The sequence below is a fragment of the Thunnus albacares genome, chromosome 14 (assembly GCF_914725855.1).
Source record: "Thunnus albacares chromosome 14, fThuAlb1.1, whole genome shotgun sequence".
Classification (NCBI taxonomy): Eukaryota; Metazoa; Chordata; class Actinopteri; order Scombriformes; family Scombridae; genus Thunnus; species Thunnus albacares.
The window spans coordinates 1,076,329-1,092,651 of NC_058119.1; the positions used below are offsets into that span (position 1 = coordinate 1,076,329).

Consider the following 16,323-nt stretch of genomic DNA (forward strand, 5'->3'; position numbering starts at 1 on the left):
TTGGACTGAATTTTACCTGATCAAACCTGATGTCATATCTTGCCCTAACAGCTGCTTTAAAGGGGCACTCCACAGATTTTACATATTCAGGTCAATGTACTCATCACAATGAGTCAAGTCTGAGAAAATAACCCTGATGATGTCATATGATGTCATCAAGATTATCTTAGTTTAGGTTTAGGGGCTAAAAAATTATAACAGCCTGTACTACAAACTGCTACAAAAAGCTATGGGTGTCTACCAGGCTGGAAAGGTCTGCTGAATGCTGTCGAAATGTAGGGTTTTTTTTAATACTGTCTCTATTATACAAGTTCCCCAACTGTAAGGACATGCAATGCTAAATCACTGCAATGCCCCTGTATAAATTACTTTGAATTGGCCAGAAAGACAAACACACCACAACACTACTGAAAACCAGCCAGATGTCATGGGAAGTTGAAAGTTTTACTTTTTCATCAATGAAGTACAAAAGGGAAACAGAAAGAAAGTAAGAGGGAAACCATGACAAGAACCCCAAACACTGGACTAAAGCAAACTGTGTGCAATAGATGTAAAGATTTATAGTACTGTTACAAAAGAAACACACAAGAGTATAAACTAGATTAAAGTCTATTCAGGCAAAATTGATCCATCTCCTCAATCTGAAGTCAATTTCACTGAGGTAGTATTTGTGAAGACAGTTTGAAGACAAATGTGGTTAACACCTTATTTTAACCTACATATATACTATATTTAGCTTCTCTAAACACTATATAAACAATTAATACACATTATAGTGTAGTTGTGTGTGTGTGTGTGTGTGTGTATCCATCCATTCATTCAGCCATTCTTCTGTTTTTCGAAAAACAAAGTACTTCACTGATTTGTCCTCCTGCTACTATGAATTAATTTCCAAGAATGTGCTGTTGGACATGATTATTTATACAACAAAATCAGTGTGTATTTTCTGCTGATCATAATTGTGTACTGTACATTTAGATCCGGGGTCTTTTCTGAGAAGCAGGATTACTGAGTTATCCGGATAACTTTGTTGAGTAAAACCTGGAACCTCAGAAAACTAGAACATGGACTGAGTGTAAAAAGGCCTCTGTGGATGATGCAGCCAAGTTATCCAGATAACGTAGTATAAATTTGAATCATGCACTGATAAATACTTGTAGTAGTTGTTAACATAGTTGATTACCATTCATAAACCACTTATTAATTGTTTATATAGTGTTTATAAATGCTAAATAGGGGAGTTAAAATAAAATGTTACCCAAATGGGCAAAGTGAACAGATGTAAATCCAGAGTCTGGTCAGTGTGATTAATATGCATTCTCTCTACACATAGTAATAATATCAATAAAAAGTGCTTGCAGTGACACTGGTGCTGGAGATGATGATGATGAGGATGTCTGGGTTTTCCAGCTGTTGCACTGTTTGGGTTTTATCAAATCACTATAAAACTTAGGATGTTTTGTAGCATTTTTTTTTCTTTTCCTCTGAAATAAAATGAAAAACACTGAATGTAATGTAGTTGTGTTTTCATTATGAGACCAGGAGGCAGAGCTGCAGAGCTGCAGTCCTACATGCTTATCTGCTCTTCCATTAGAGCAGTTACCCACCCAAAACCACATAGAAACTGTGTCTGTCCCCCAACCACTTAAATCAATTAAATCCAAAGTAAACAGAAGAGGATTCATTCATAAAAATCTAATAAAAATTAAAAACACTACTGCAATAGTACAACAAAATAAGACAATTAAATGTGGACTCTTGAACATTAGATGTCTGTCATCTAAAGTTGTAATAGTAAACGATTTAATCTCAGATCATGATATTGATTTATATTATCTAACTGAAACCTGGCTGTGTCATGAAGAATATGTCAGCCTAAATGAATCCACTCCCCCCAGTCATATTAATACTCACATTCCTCGAGACACTGGCTGAGGAGGTGGAGTTGCAGCCATTTTCAACTCGAGCCTAATCATCAACCCTAGACCTAAATTTAATTATAACTCATTTGAAAGCCTTGTTCTTAGTCTCTCTCAGCCAACCTGGAAAACTTTACAGCCAGTTATATTTGTTATAGTGTATCGTCCTCCTGGTCCATATTCTGAATTCCTATCTGAAGTCTCAGAGTTTTTATCAAACTTAATCCTTAGTACAGATAAAATAATTATAGTAGGTTTTTAACATTTATGTTGACGTCTATAATGATAGTCTCAGCACTGTGTTTATCTCATTATTAGATTTAAATGGCTTCTCTCAGTGTGTAAATAATCCCACTCACTGTCTTAACCGCATCCTAGACCTTGTTCTGATTTATGGGATTGACATTGGACGTTTAATAGTTTTTCCACAGAATCCTATTTTATCAGACCATTGCTTGATAACTTTTGAATTCCTATTACTGGATTGCACGCCATTAGACAAAAATGTCTTCACTAGATGTCTATCTGATAGTGCTGTAGCTAAATTTAAGGAAGCAATTCCATCAGTACTGAATTCAATGCCATGTCTCAATACTACAGAGGACTCTTATGCTAATTTTAGTCCCTCCCAAATTGATAATCTTGTTGATAGTGCCACAGGCTCATTGTGAATAACACTTGACTACATCACCCCTTTAAAAAGGAAGATAATAAAACATAAGAGGTTAGCTCCAAGGTATAACTCCCAAACCTGTAAATTAAAGTAAACATCGCAAAAATTTGAAAGGATTTGGCGTTCCACCAAAGTGGAAGAATCTCGCTTAGTCTGGCAAGATAGTCTTAAAACATATAGGAAGGCCCTCTGTAGTGCCAGAGCCGCCTATTACTCAGCATTGATAGAAGAGAATAAAAACAGCCCTAGGTTCTTTTTCAGCACTTTGGCCAGGCTGACAAAGAGTCATAACTCTATTGATCCATGTATTCCTATAGCTCTCAGTAGTAATGACTTTATGAGCTTCTTTAATGATAAAATTCTAACTATTAGAGACAAAATTCACCACCTCCTGCCCTCAACAGGCACTGATTTATCCCCAAACACAGGAACCTTAGAAACAGCTGTAAAATCTGACATATATTTGGACTGTTTTTCTCCAGTCGACTTTTCTGAACTAACTTCAATGATTTGTTCAGCTAAACCATCAACCTGTCTCTTAGACCCCATCGCAACTAGGCTGCTTAAGGAAGCCTTACCCTTAGTGAGCACTTCTTTACTAGATATGATCAATCTGTCTTTAGTAACAGGCTATGTACCACAGTCTTTTAAAGTAGCTGTAATTAAACCTCTTCTTAAGAAGCCTACTCTTGATTCAGGTGTTTTAGCTAATTATAGACCTATATCTAATCTTCCATTTCTCTCTAAGATCCTTGAGAAAGCAGTCTCTAATCAGTTATGTGACTTTCTACATAACAATAGTTTATTTGAGGATTTTCAGACAGGATTTAGTGCACATCATAGCACAGAGACAGCACTGGTGAAAGTCACAAACGACCTCCTTACTGCATTGGACAAAGGATTTCTCTCTATACTTGTCCTGTTAGATCTTAGAGCTTCATTCGACACAATTGACCATCAAATCCTATTACAGAGACTGGAACATTTAATTGGCATTAAAGGAACTGCATCAAACTGGTTTAAGTCCTATTTATCAGACAGATTTCAGTTTGTACACGTTAATGCTGAATCCTCCATGAAGGCAAAAGTTAGACACGGAGTTCCACAAGGTTCTGTGTCTGGACCAATACTATTCACCTTGTATATGCTTCCTTTAGGTAATATTATTAGGAAACATTCCATAAATTGTCATTGTTATGCAGATGATACCCAATTATATTTATCAATGAAGCCTGATGAAACCATTCAGTTCAACAAACTCCAAGCATGCCTTGTGGACATAAAGACCTGGATGACCTGCAATTTTCTACTACTAAACTCAGATAAAACTGAAGTTATTGTGCTTGGCCCTAAACACCTTAGAAACACATTATCTAATGATATAGCTACTCTGGATGGCATTACCCTGGCCTCCAGCACCACCATAAGGAATCTGGGAGTTATCTTTGATCAGGATCTGTCCTTTAACTGCCACATAAATCAAATTCCATGGACTGCCTTTTTTCACTTACATAATATTGCAATAATCAGGCACATCCTGTTCCAAAGATGCAGAAAAACCAGTCCACGCGTTTGTTACTTCTAGGCTGGATTATTGCAATTCCTTATTATCAGGCTGCCCTAACAAGTCTATAAAGACTCTCCAGCTGGTCCAGAATGCAGCTGCACGTGTACTAACAAAAACTAGAAAAAGAGATAATATTTCTCCCATTTTAGCTTCGCTACATTGGCTTCCTGTAAAATCTAGAATAGAATTTGAAATCCTTCTCCTAATTTACAAAGCCCTTAAAGGTCAGGCACCATCATATCTTGAAGAGATTCTATCTTTTTCTCAACCCAACCGGTCAAGGCAGATGGCTGCTCACCAAGAGCTGGGTCCTGCTTGAGGTTTCTACCCGTTAAAGGGGAGTTTTTCCGTACCGCTGTCGCCAAGTGCTTGCTCATGGGGGAATTGTTGGGTCTCTGTAAATTAAAGAGTACGGTCTTGACCTTCTCTATGTGAAAAGTACCCTGAGATGACTTTTGTTGTGATTTGGCACTATATAAATATAAATTGATTGATTGATTGATTGATCGATTGATTATGCAGTCTCAAAAATCTGTAGCAACATGCTTCACTGCAGAGATATCACTATCCTTAAAATGGAAGTAGATACATGAACTCTTTATCATACTGTAGTTTAAGGCTGATGAATAGAATTTGTGGATTATTCAAGGAAACCAGGTAACCAACCACATGAAACTCCATTGGAGGCAGAAATCTCAGAGACAGATATGTCACCTGGACAAAATAAAACCAAAACTATAGTATCTGCATGGGGAGATGCCATTAGAGGGAAGTGAGATGAGAATGTTTTTGTAATTTGGGTGAAACAGCCCTTTAACGCAATAGCGGGGTTACAATATGTACACAGAGATGACTGCACACACACATACACACGCTTCCGTCGTGGTGGAAAAAGAGGCGGGGGTGTAATGGCTCGGTTTGGCATAGTTGGAAATGTTAGCATGCAGCACCTGTTGCAACCTCACTGAGCTGCTTTTCCACAGCAGTGCACAGATATAGCCAGCTCCATTTCTCCTGCCTGTCTCTACACCACCACAGCAGACCCCCACCACCACCTCTCTGGAAAAAAAAAACACTCCATTCTTTTCTCACTTCTCCTACATAAACATAAACTCAGAGACTCGGGATGGCATTGCAGAGTATTTACTTGATTTTACATTTTGAGTTCCATCACGTGTTGTTTTACCAGTGTTTTGTTTTTGTTTTTTTTAACTTTAAATGGCTTTTCACCCACATCTTATTATTTATTTTTATATACTATCTTTTTGTTTTAACTGTGTTTACTTATGTCTGATGTGTTATATTATATAATATTTACATTGTTTTTGTGGCTCCAACTTCCCTGGTAGCTCATGCTCTGTAAAGCACATTGTGTTTCCACCTTGAATGAAATGTGTTATGTAAATAAAGTTTTGCTTTTTCCAATAAGTTGTCTTAGGCAAATTATATATCTATATTTTTATATTTCTATTTAAATTAAGTACACCCATATTTTCTAATTCCAAACAGACTGGCATAAATAAGGTAGAAACTAACTAGAGCATGCTAGTTTGGATTGAAAGTTTAGAAATGTTTTCTCAAGACTGCAATACTGGGAGTATATCTAATGATTACAGACATTCATATTAACTTTTTTTGTTTGTTTGTTTGTTTGTTTATTTTTTTGTCACGGCAAATGAATATATAATTGCACCTTGGCTTAGTGAGGATGCACCTTCCACAGGAGAAGAGACAAGCAGATTAAAGGAAGTTCATCGGTTTCATGATTGTGGTGGCTGCCTGGTTTGCCACCTATCATGTTGTGCTTATGAGGTTATTTAAACACTGTCTGATAAAAAATGTTCATATGCAACACATTCCCAACAGCAAATACAATTTGAAACATGGCCACCCACATTAACATAACAAAAGTTTTTTTTATAAAAATATCTGAAAAGTTCCAAATGTTCATACTGAATGTTTTTGCACTGATATTGTGTTTCATTTGTTATATCCAACAATATCTGTTTATTTTCTTTCTTTTTTTTTTGCTTATGTTTATAGGCAACACAAGGTTCTTGGTTGAATATTGAAAAAGTCAACAGTGACATGAAACAGGACTAAACCTAACCTTACTACAACCTCTGTGTCTTGTACAAAAACGTAGCACTTGAATAAGCAACAAGAACATTTTCTTTAAAGTGCATCAGGCAAAGCTCTTCAGCAATATCTAAACACAATTTTAAGGAGGTGGGGTTGCACTGTTTTGTGAATTTACATCTAGTTTTCTCCTCATCCCAACCTTTTAACTAGTTTTAAAGGAGCACTTCAACAGCCGGATAATATTTATAAAGAAAATAAACCTGATGATGTCATCAGGGTCAGACTACATATAACAGAGAGCCTAGGCTTTCTCAAATCCCATGCCAAGGGGGCATCAGGTTTGAGAAATGTTTACCAGCAAGGGAGGGTATAATAAAAACATGCTTTTGGTTGCATCATGGGAAATGTAGGAGCCAGTGTTTTTGGAGCTTGGCCCATAATAGGGACCAAAATTCAGAATATCTCTGCCTCCGCTACTTCCATTGTCTCTTGTGAGTCATCTGAATTTATGGAGGTGCAATAAGATATTGCTGGAGTACATTTTTAATGAATATGTCTAGTAATATTCTATATTTTTCATATTGTCATCAAATCTCATGTGCAGACCCAAACCCAGCTGTAGATCAAAAATACGTCATTGAGCCACACTTTTGCCATGAACACACACACTAATTCATTTTGATTCAAACACATACAGAAAACAGAGCTCACTAGAGCACAAAATGTGTATTAGCTAAAATGTTCCTTCTTTTGTTTTATAAAGACTCGACATGAGAGCACAACAAATCCCAAGTTTTGACTTAGTAAAATCCAAGTAGGCTACATTTAAAAGTAAATATAAATATAAGTAAATAAATGCCAGGCAGGCCTTGCACACCTTAAATATTTAAATTTCCGTCCATATGCATTAAAAGGAAATGTTCAAATGTCATTTTAACAGTCAGCATTAATGTCACTCATAAAGCCTTAAACACAACCTTAAATGTTCCCTCTGCTTCCCCTCATCTGACTTCACCATAGCATCTGACCTTCTCCATCCTTCAACCCTAATTAGCACACACACACTCACATACACACACAGACATTTGTACACACCCTATTCCACATTTTGGCAGATGTCTTGTAACAAGTGTAACACAGTGTCATTTGCAGGGTATCAGGGCCTGTGGTGAGGGTCTTTATGGAAACACTCACACATTCACTGTGGAAAATACCAACATAATCTGATTGCCATTGTTTCTATTGCCTCCCCTCATCCAACACAGACACACACACACACACACACACACACACACACGTTTTTTACTGTATCCGTTATCCTAATATTGTAGCCTAATAATAGGCTGTATGTCTTGATAGCAGCTAAATCCGGCGGTGCTGTCTTGTATTACTGACACACTGTGAGATGGAGAGCTGCCCTCATGCCTAATATAACAGCTTTTCATGTATTTATAGGACTGCAGGGGTTCAGAATAGCATCTGTGTGTATTGAAAATGAACCTGGCTGACTGGTTGGGAATATTTAGACCTTGTTCCACAGACAGTTACTATTCATAGGATTCCATTACATCACAACAGAGCCATGCTGGTGGGCAAACAACAGGTGCTCAGACTCCTGCTACAGGTGTAGGGCAGGGCAAGTGTTCGCAACATTGTGACAGCAAGTCAAGTACCTTGCTGCTTGTGGAAAATGTGGATCATCTTTTTATCAAACTGCTGGATTAGGTGCACATTGTCGCCCAAGGCAATACACCTAGTTTATTGATGGATAATGATAATTCTTATTATGCAAATATAGATTTTGGAATTTCTTTATGGCAGCTTCCTGGGCCACTCTTAATCTGCTTGTACATGATGGCTTCATGTTGCATTGTTCACTGTATCTGGAACCTTCATTGTTATATAGATGATACCCATTTAACCAAAGCACACATTTCCTAAACCTGCATTAAGCAATATATTTCCTTTCCATCTAGCTAGAGTCCTAAAGTCACAAGGAGTCAGCACTTACCACAAACCATTAACACCTAAAGACAGGAGCCCCCTCTGAGAGGAAGATTGGAGTGGTATATGACATCACCATGACATCACATGTGACAGTTACATGAATGAAACAGCAAGGACGCTGTCCCTGGACAAGAGACTGAATGAACACAGAAACAGACAACATCAGCTGTGTGTGAACATCAGACTGAAAGCACTCACAGCATCCACTGATAAGAGGTCAAAGGTCATGCACACCTCCATAAAGTTGGGGCACTAGATAGATAGATAGATTTTTAAAAAGAATAGTTGAAATGGAAGCAGCAGAGGTGGAGACATCCTGACTTTAGCTCCAAAAAATATCTTTCAAACTATACATTCCCAGTTTGTAAAGCAGGTTATCTATTTTAAATTTGTGGTGTCCAAGCCAACCTTAGATACCCCTGATGACATTTGTATGACATCATTGATTAACAGAAGACACAGGCTCAGTAGTAGCCTACTCCCCATGAGTCATGGGGAATCAGTGGAGTCCCTTTTCAACTGCCATCTCTAACAGATTTTTGCCTCTTACACAGGATTTACAGTAGATTCTCACAGCCCCCCTTATCTGTACACATTAAAGGAACAGTCTCTGTGCTCCTCTTTAGAAATCTTAAAACCTGTATTATGTATTAAATCACCATTTCATCTATTTGCCAGCCCTATAATGTTTGAGTGATAATGATATGCAAGCAAATTTCGTCTGGAAACTAACACTGGCTAGTGCTAAATGGCTATACAGCACTTTCATTCTCACCCTGTCAAGAGTTATCACTTGTCAAAAGTTGTAATGTAACTTTACTTCTTCCAAAGTCTGTGTCATAACTAGCTTTGGACTAGTGATTTAAGACAGTTTGACAGAGAGTAAGACATGCGCATCCAAAAATCTTCTAAAGGTGCCGGATCAAAAAAGCTGAAGGTAAAAGTCAGAAAAAAGATGTGCACACGGCACTGACAGCTCCCAGCCAGCTGAATTCAACAGAGCAAAGCTTCGATCCAACTTGTCGATCCAACAATATATAGACACAGACACATTCATCACTCACATGGTTGTGATCTGCATGACTGAGAGTCAATCTATCAACAGCATGTTTGTGTACGTGTGTACGCAAGCAAAAAGATGCAAATGTATTATGAGATAGGGAATACTTTCTAAATGTTTGTTAGTCCTTCAGGAGACTGATGAGAATGAATGTAAAATTGTATGTTTAGAATTAACATGCCTTTGGATATATCACTTTCAGTGTAGAGACGACTTCCTGTCAATTGCCCTACTGACACCAACATTTCATGCTCCACACAGTCACTCACTGAAACAAATACATACAAAGCTCAGGATTTTATTATCAGTCAACAAGCACTTATCTGCTGAAAATCACATTTTAATACAAAAATATACATAACATTGTTTTAACAGAGCACAAAGCTTTTACAGTACTTCTAAAGTTTTAGTCACTCAGAGTTTAAGATCATGTCAAACAAAATGCAGTTTTATGCAGAAAAAACAACTTGATGACATACAGTATATCAAATCTTATTGTGATTTAATACTAACGTAATGTAACTGAATACTCAGTCTGCTACTTGCTACTCCAGCTGATGAGAGAGAAGCCTGACCTGAATAAATGTAACATGACCATCACTTGAGTTTGGTGTTAATTCAGTTTTCTCTGTAACACTTTGTGTCTTTGGATTGACTTTGATCAGTTGGTCTTACTAGGTTTGCCTGATGCAGGGTGATCATCAATGCAGAGATTCCCACAGCTGTTTGTTAGGGTGACATAATACTTCTCTGACCTCAGTAATCCCTCCCTCTGACTACACTGTGGGTGATAGCATGAAATTTCCTCTCTGTTTTTCTCATAGTCCCAATTTACGTGTGCCTTTCTCCAGACAGAAACAGCCTGTCCATACAGACCCTGAACACAGCCAATGGTAATATCTAGGTAGAGCCAGGTGTCCACTACATGTTGTTTTTATTGAAGGACATGTCTAGATGTTGGCCAGAGTGATGGTATGGCTCATTTGAATGCTCACTTTTCAAGACAGTGGACTAAAGCTGGATTTATAGTTGTGCATTAAGCAGTTATGACATGGCAGTGGCACCTGTGCACACACACTGCAGTCTACACTGTACCTAGTGTACACCTCCTCAAACATGGAACTACAGAGATACCACCTGGAAACTTTAAGAACTGTAATTGGTCAGCTTGGCTGCTTATTTTCTCCTATAAGTCTGTGATGACAACATGCAGCAGGCTGTAGAAAGACTCTGTAATCTGCTGCTTTTCAGAAACATGCATCTAACACACATCTCCACTGCAAACCTTCTGCTCACCACAATCACCACTCTGTCACAGAGAATGACAGAGCTTAAAAACAGTTACTGTGAGGACTATGAGTAAAACACAATACAGCCTGATCATTTGTGGTACATCCAGTAGTATTGTGGTGGCAACATCAACAGGTGATCTGACACTGGACTATAAATCAATTCCTAAACCACAGAAGAAATTCCACCTGAAAAGATTCCATGATGACTGAGACAGTCTAGTAAACACTTGGCCTAATTGAGAGTACTAGTGCTAGTCTGTCAGTCAGTTCTAAAATCACTGTTAGTTATTTTGAACAGTTTAAATAGCAGGAAATATGAGCAGAAAGATCATCAATATACACCTGTGGCTGCTCCATTTATGAGTCAGTTGTGGTGTTCTCAATCTGTGCAACACTAAACTCTTATTATAAAATGTTAGTTTGTATACATACATTTGGTAACTAAGCAAATGGTTTCTGAGAGGAAGTTACAGATGTTAATACAAATTTTATCAGGCTTCCCCTGGCGGTCATCACATCAAAGAGACATCAAGTGACACAACATTTGTTCAACTGCTCAGGCATCAGATTTTGTGATCCACACACCAAGTGATGCAAAGATCCCAGAGGGTCATTGGAGATTGTCCAACATCAGACAGCAGCCACACTACTGATGTTCAGCCAACAGTAAGACAGAAGTGTATTTTGGAGCAGGCTGACTCTGCAGTATTGAAGTTTAAAGGCTGTCAGGACAGCGGGCATCCTGCTTCTTGGTGCTTGGCTAACAGTGAGATCCTGGAGAAGGTCTTGAAGCAGCTTGCACACTGGTACTTCTTCACTTCAGAGTGGGTTTGGAGGTGAGCTCGCAGGTTGGAACGGTCGGCAAAGGCTCGGCTGCAGTGGAGGCAAGAGAATGGTTTCTCTCCTACAGAACACACAGAGATTCATGTCAGTCATAATGACAGGGGGGTGGGAGCGGGAGTTCCCCATGAATTCCCTGTTTTTATAACACCAACAATCAAGCTTTATACAGTGATTGGCCAGGTGTGTGGTGGTGAGAATTCTATAAGGGTTTGAACTTCTCTCCCAGGCTCTCCAATATTCCAGTGACTAAATATCCCTCTTCCATAAAGTTGACTCATAAGAGACAGTTTTTTAATAGAAATGGTCAAAAATCAAAGCAGCAGAGGCTGAGATATCTTGACTTTTTGTCCTTAGTGTGATTCTAGATCCAAAAACACTGGATCTACATTTTCCATAATGCAACCAATAGCATCTTCTTGTTAGACCCTCCCTGCTCATAAATGCTCATATCATTTAAATGTCATGCAGTTTGTAACGCAGGCTTGCTGTTGTAAATTTGCAGTCTCCAAGCCTGAGCTTAGATAACCTTGATGACATCACTATGACATCATCTGGGTATATTTTCTCAGACATGAAAAAGCTCCTCTACACAGGAGACATTATACAACTCTTTCTACAGGCTGAGTAGAATTAAACCTGACTAGTAAAGTGACCTACATGTGTAAAATTGGTGGAGTGCCCCTTTAATAAAGAGTGTAACTTTCTACTGAGCTTAAGGCACCCTAAAATGAAAGTGAATGTGTGTGTGTTTCACTGACCTGTGTGTGTTCGTATATGTCCCTGAAGCAGCCAGGGCCTGGAGAAGGCCTTGCCACAGAGTTTACACACACAGGGCAGTGTGTGTGTCCTGATGTGCATCTTGAGTGCTCCCAGGCTGACATACTCCTTCTCACAGTACTTACAGCTGAAGTACTTCTTAGTGCTCCACTCACACTGTAGCTGCTTGTGTTTGGCCAGGCCTGAGAAGAAGTACTCTTTATGACAGTCCAAACACTCAAAGTTCTCGTGGCTGCTGCTGCCAGGAGGGATGCCAGGGAGGAGGGCCAGGAGAGGGAGGGATGGAGGAAGGAGGCTCTCTCTCCTCCTGTGATCTGCTGTCATACTCTGGACTTCCAGGTTCAGTTTGGTACACGATTCAGCTGGTTTGTAGGCTTCTGCAGGGCCTCGACTGTAAACCTCTGAAGAGGAACCTAACAAGGAGAGAGGGGAGGTGTTTGGAGAGGGTGGAAGATGCAATCGGTCTCCTCTGAGAGAAAAAGGACAGGAAGAGGAGGAGGTGGAGAGAGAGTGGGCCCTCTGCCGTAGCTGTGGGCTCGGTACTGGACGATGATGGTGAGGAAGGTTGTCGCTGTGCTGCAGAGAGTCTACATGGGTGCTGAAAGGGGCATCTGTGAAACACACACACACACACACACACACACACACACACACACACACACACACACACACACACACACACACTTTCTATCAGAAACAATAATACCACTAGTGTCTGTTTTAATCCAACTTCCTGCTTCAGCCTTGACCTGCTGTACACACAGCTTTCCTCTGCTACATCACTGTGTTCCCTGATTTCAGAAATTATTTGATAAGGACAACGTATTGGTGGAAGAAGTCTTCACATCCTTAATTATGTAAAAGAACCAGCATCACAATTTAAGAATAAGGTATAAAGTAAGAGTCCTGTATTAAAATTCTGTCAGACAGTTGTGGTCACAGGTTTACAGTCACTTGTCAGGGACACTTATGGCAGTTTGGGGATTTCAGTTATTTCTGCTCTGTTTGCTGTGACAGAATAATTGGGAAATTTACTTCTTTGTCACAAAATATAACAAATGTTTGGTTTCTTTTATAAATGTTAGGTAGAGAGTCTACAGAGCTCAGCACATATCTAAGAAAGTGAAAGGGGCCATCTCAAAGCAACTTCAGGTCCCAAGATCATCAGTGCAATCAATTGTTTAATTACAAAGTACTGGGTACAGTGGTCTCTTTGCCAAATTGGTCTGGATGATCCATAATATAATCCAAGAATCTCCAAAAAACAGGTCTGCCACATAATGTAGATGCTGCTGGAACACAGGTCCCACTGTCCTCAGTTAATCATGTTCTAGACTGCCATGGGCTGAGAGGCACCAGTGAAAGACAGAAACCTCTGCTCCAAAATCAGCACCTCAAAGCTCGACTCAGGTTTGTTGCTGATCACATGGAGGAGAGTTTTGTGGTCAGTTATTTGGCCACAATGACAAGCAGTATGTTTGGAGGATAAAATGTGAGGAACAGGACCATGACCCTAAACAAAAATCAAAAGTGGTTTTGAGATGGTTAAATCAAACTAAAATTAGGCTTTTGGAAAAGTCTTCTAAAAGTCCTGACCTCAACCTCACTGACTGCCCTGAAAAGATGAATTTATGAAAGAAAACAGATTTGGTTGAACTCTTATCAGTTCTGCCAAAGAGAGGTCAAAGGTCCAACAAGAATTCTGCCAGAAGCTTGTTGAAGGCTACCAAAAGCAGCTGACTGAGGTGAAAAGGGTTCTAAACTAACAATGTTTTGTATGTAGAATTCTTTTCTGTAAAGTAACTATTAACTCCAGCTGTCAGATAAATGTAGTAAAGTATAAATTAAAGATGAAACAGAAATATTGAAGTACACAAAAAAGTACATACATATTTATTATAAATTAATCATCACTATACACTTATTAAAAATAAATGTTATGGCTCCACATGCTGTCATGATTGTATGCCTGCAGTTGTTCTTATTAACAGAGTCTCACTTGCAGCTGTTGACTTGTTACTCCACGGTTCATTTGTTACTGAGGAGATTACTGTTATCTTTGCGGTATCACTGTGGTATCAAATGTCAATACTTTTATGCTATAATATAACATTTATTATTGTACAACTGTGTGTGTTAAAACAACATATATTTGAGAAAATGCTTATTCCAAAGTATACCCAGATTTCAGTGATATAGGTATGATATTCTGTCTCTGAGAATAAAATTGATATCACCACCATGTGGAAGGAGAGAAGAACTATGTAATTCCAATTTTGATCCAAACCCCAAATCCAACTCCAAAAACTCAAACTGTTCCACAAAGACAGTTTAGAACACATAAACACAGACACAGTCAAATCAATAAGATACATTTTTAGGTGCTGTGGTCCATTTTAGGCAAAACCCAAGATCAAGCTTGTGCAGCTTACATCACTTTATGTTTTTCCTTTAAAATGAATATGATTTCAGTCCTATTACCAGCCGTTCTTTCTTGTCCCCATTCTGATGGTAATGGAAGTTTATCAATACAGTGGCATGGGGAGGGGGAGGCTCATGCTCGCTTTAAGGACTGTATTGGAACAAATACAAAGGTTGAAGGAGGGATTTGTCAGTAGGAGCCTGGAAGGCCGCTACTTAGGCTCTTGAGGCTTCTTAATGGGGCCCTTCTGGTCTCTCAAGGGCCTAGGGACAATGCTCTCACTCTTTTGGGAAGGATTCTGCACCTGCTAAACACAAAACTACTTTTATTTTGTTTGTGGCCAGACAAATCTATCATTTCCCTTAATACAGCATTATTTTATTTACATACATTTCTAAAAGTGGTCAAAATAAATAAAAGAAACTGGGAAAGTTTGTTTAAAACATTATAAGTATGTATTATAAATAAATATAGGGCTGCCTCTGAGTCTTGAAAACAAAACCTGACCTTCTAATTTCAAAAAGTAGGTTTATTTATCTCTGTTGACAATCATCTCTGACAATTAGGTGCAACCCCCCCCCCCCCCCAAAAAAAAATGCTGCTTTCTATATATTAAGCTGAAACAATTCATTGGAAATTACCAGTGGGTGGGAAATGATTCAAACAACTGAAAGCATAAAAAACACTGAACCATTTTAAAAAGTCCTATCATTCACAATTTAAAGGAAGAACAAAGTTAAGTTGAAGTAATGAAGTAGAATGCACTTAACTATCAAAATGAAATGACTCATCATGAGGATTGGAGTACTGAATGATTTTTGTACTAATTTGTAAGCAGTAATGTAGCAGGTCCAGGTGTAATATTGTTGTGTAATATAAACAACAGTAGTGTATCATATTCTATCTATTTTTGAGTAAGTTTTTAGGCGTACTTTAGGCAACATGAGAATTTCCATTTTGTAAGAATAGTCAAAAATATAAATAGGCCTACTCAAAAAGCAGCCACTGTTGCTTCAAAACTCCACTTAAATAGCCTACCAGAGGTTTTTTTTTTTTAACTTTTCCTCCCCTTAAATTCTTCTTTTTAAAATAAAATGAATCACGCGAATGATGTGGCCAATAGAAAGCGTCTTACCCTCTGTGTTTGAATTCAGCCTTCCATAGTTTGCTTTCTTACAGCTTTGATGTTTCTTTACTAAGAAGGACCGCGGCATGTTGTCGCCCTCTTCACAGGAGCTGAGTGACGCTGGTCCACAGCCGCCGGTTAACGGAAGCAGCTGTCGCCGGTGGAGAGAGAGAGAGACCGTGCTGATGTACAGCGGTCTGCCTGCGGCCTCGCGCCTTCTCCCGCTGACTGGACACGGTCAGGTGTGAGCCAAGGGTCGCGCGGGGGGGATTTCCATACGCACCAGTGTTGAACCAATTAGAAAGAAAGGACAAGCGCAGGGGGCGGGCTCTGCGTGTCAATCAGCATACCCCAACAAAACAGGTGTATGAATGGTGATAGCAGCTCACTATAGAGGCACGGAAACACTTAAAACTGGTTTCAACTGCTGGTGCTGGGGGTGCAGGCAAACACTTGGAGTGGGCAGCTTTGTACACTGAGAATTCCCCCCTCCCATGGAACAGCAGAGAGGCAGCATTTGTCTTTACAACATAGGAAAACAATTTGACTGAATCA

The 16,323-nt window shown here is 39.0% G+C and overlaps 1 protein-coding gene across 2 annotated transcripts; it reads right to left on the reverse strand.

Annotated features, from left to right (window-relative positions):
* Positions 1–9,687: 9,687 nt before the first annotated feature.
* LOC122997280 (zinc finger protein SNAI2-like) lies at positions 9,688–16,087 on the reverse strand. Of its 2 annotated transcripts, none has more exons than XM_044373328.1 (3): positions 15,778–16,087; positions 12,202–12,633; positions 9,688–11,504 (listed from the first exon to the last, which is right to left on the reverse strand). In XM_044373328.1, the coding sequence occupies exons 1-3, from the start codon at positions 15,854–15,856 to the stop codon at positions 11,326–11,328; spliced, it is 690 nt and encodes a 229-aa protein (XP_044229263.1). In that variant the 5' UTR covers positions 15,857–16,087; the 3' UTR covers positions 9,688–11,325. The 2 variants fall into 2 exon arrangements, with proteins under 2 accessions (XP_044229263.1, XP_044229262.1); XM_044373327.1 differs by having other exon boundaries at positions 12,202–12,831; positions 15,778–16,082.
* Positions 16,088–16,323: the final 236 nt, after the last annotated feature.

What these genes read in the sequence shown, in the direction of transcription:
- LOC122997280 (XM_044373327.1), bottom strand. Translation starts at nt 15,856, where the DNA reads ATGCCGCGGTCCTTCTTAGTAAAGAAACATCAAAGCTGTAAGAAAGCA. An exon ending in GCTGAATTCAAACACAGAGG is followed by an intron (nt 12,832 to 15,777) that starts GTAAGACGCTTT and finishes TGTGTTTCACAG; the next exon opens with ATGCCCCTTTCAGCACCCAT. An exon ending in ACATATACGAACACACACAG is followed by an intron (nt 11,505 to 12,201) that starts GTCAGTGAAACA and finishes TGTGTTCTGTAG; the next exon opens with GAGAGAAACCATTCTCTTGC.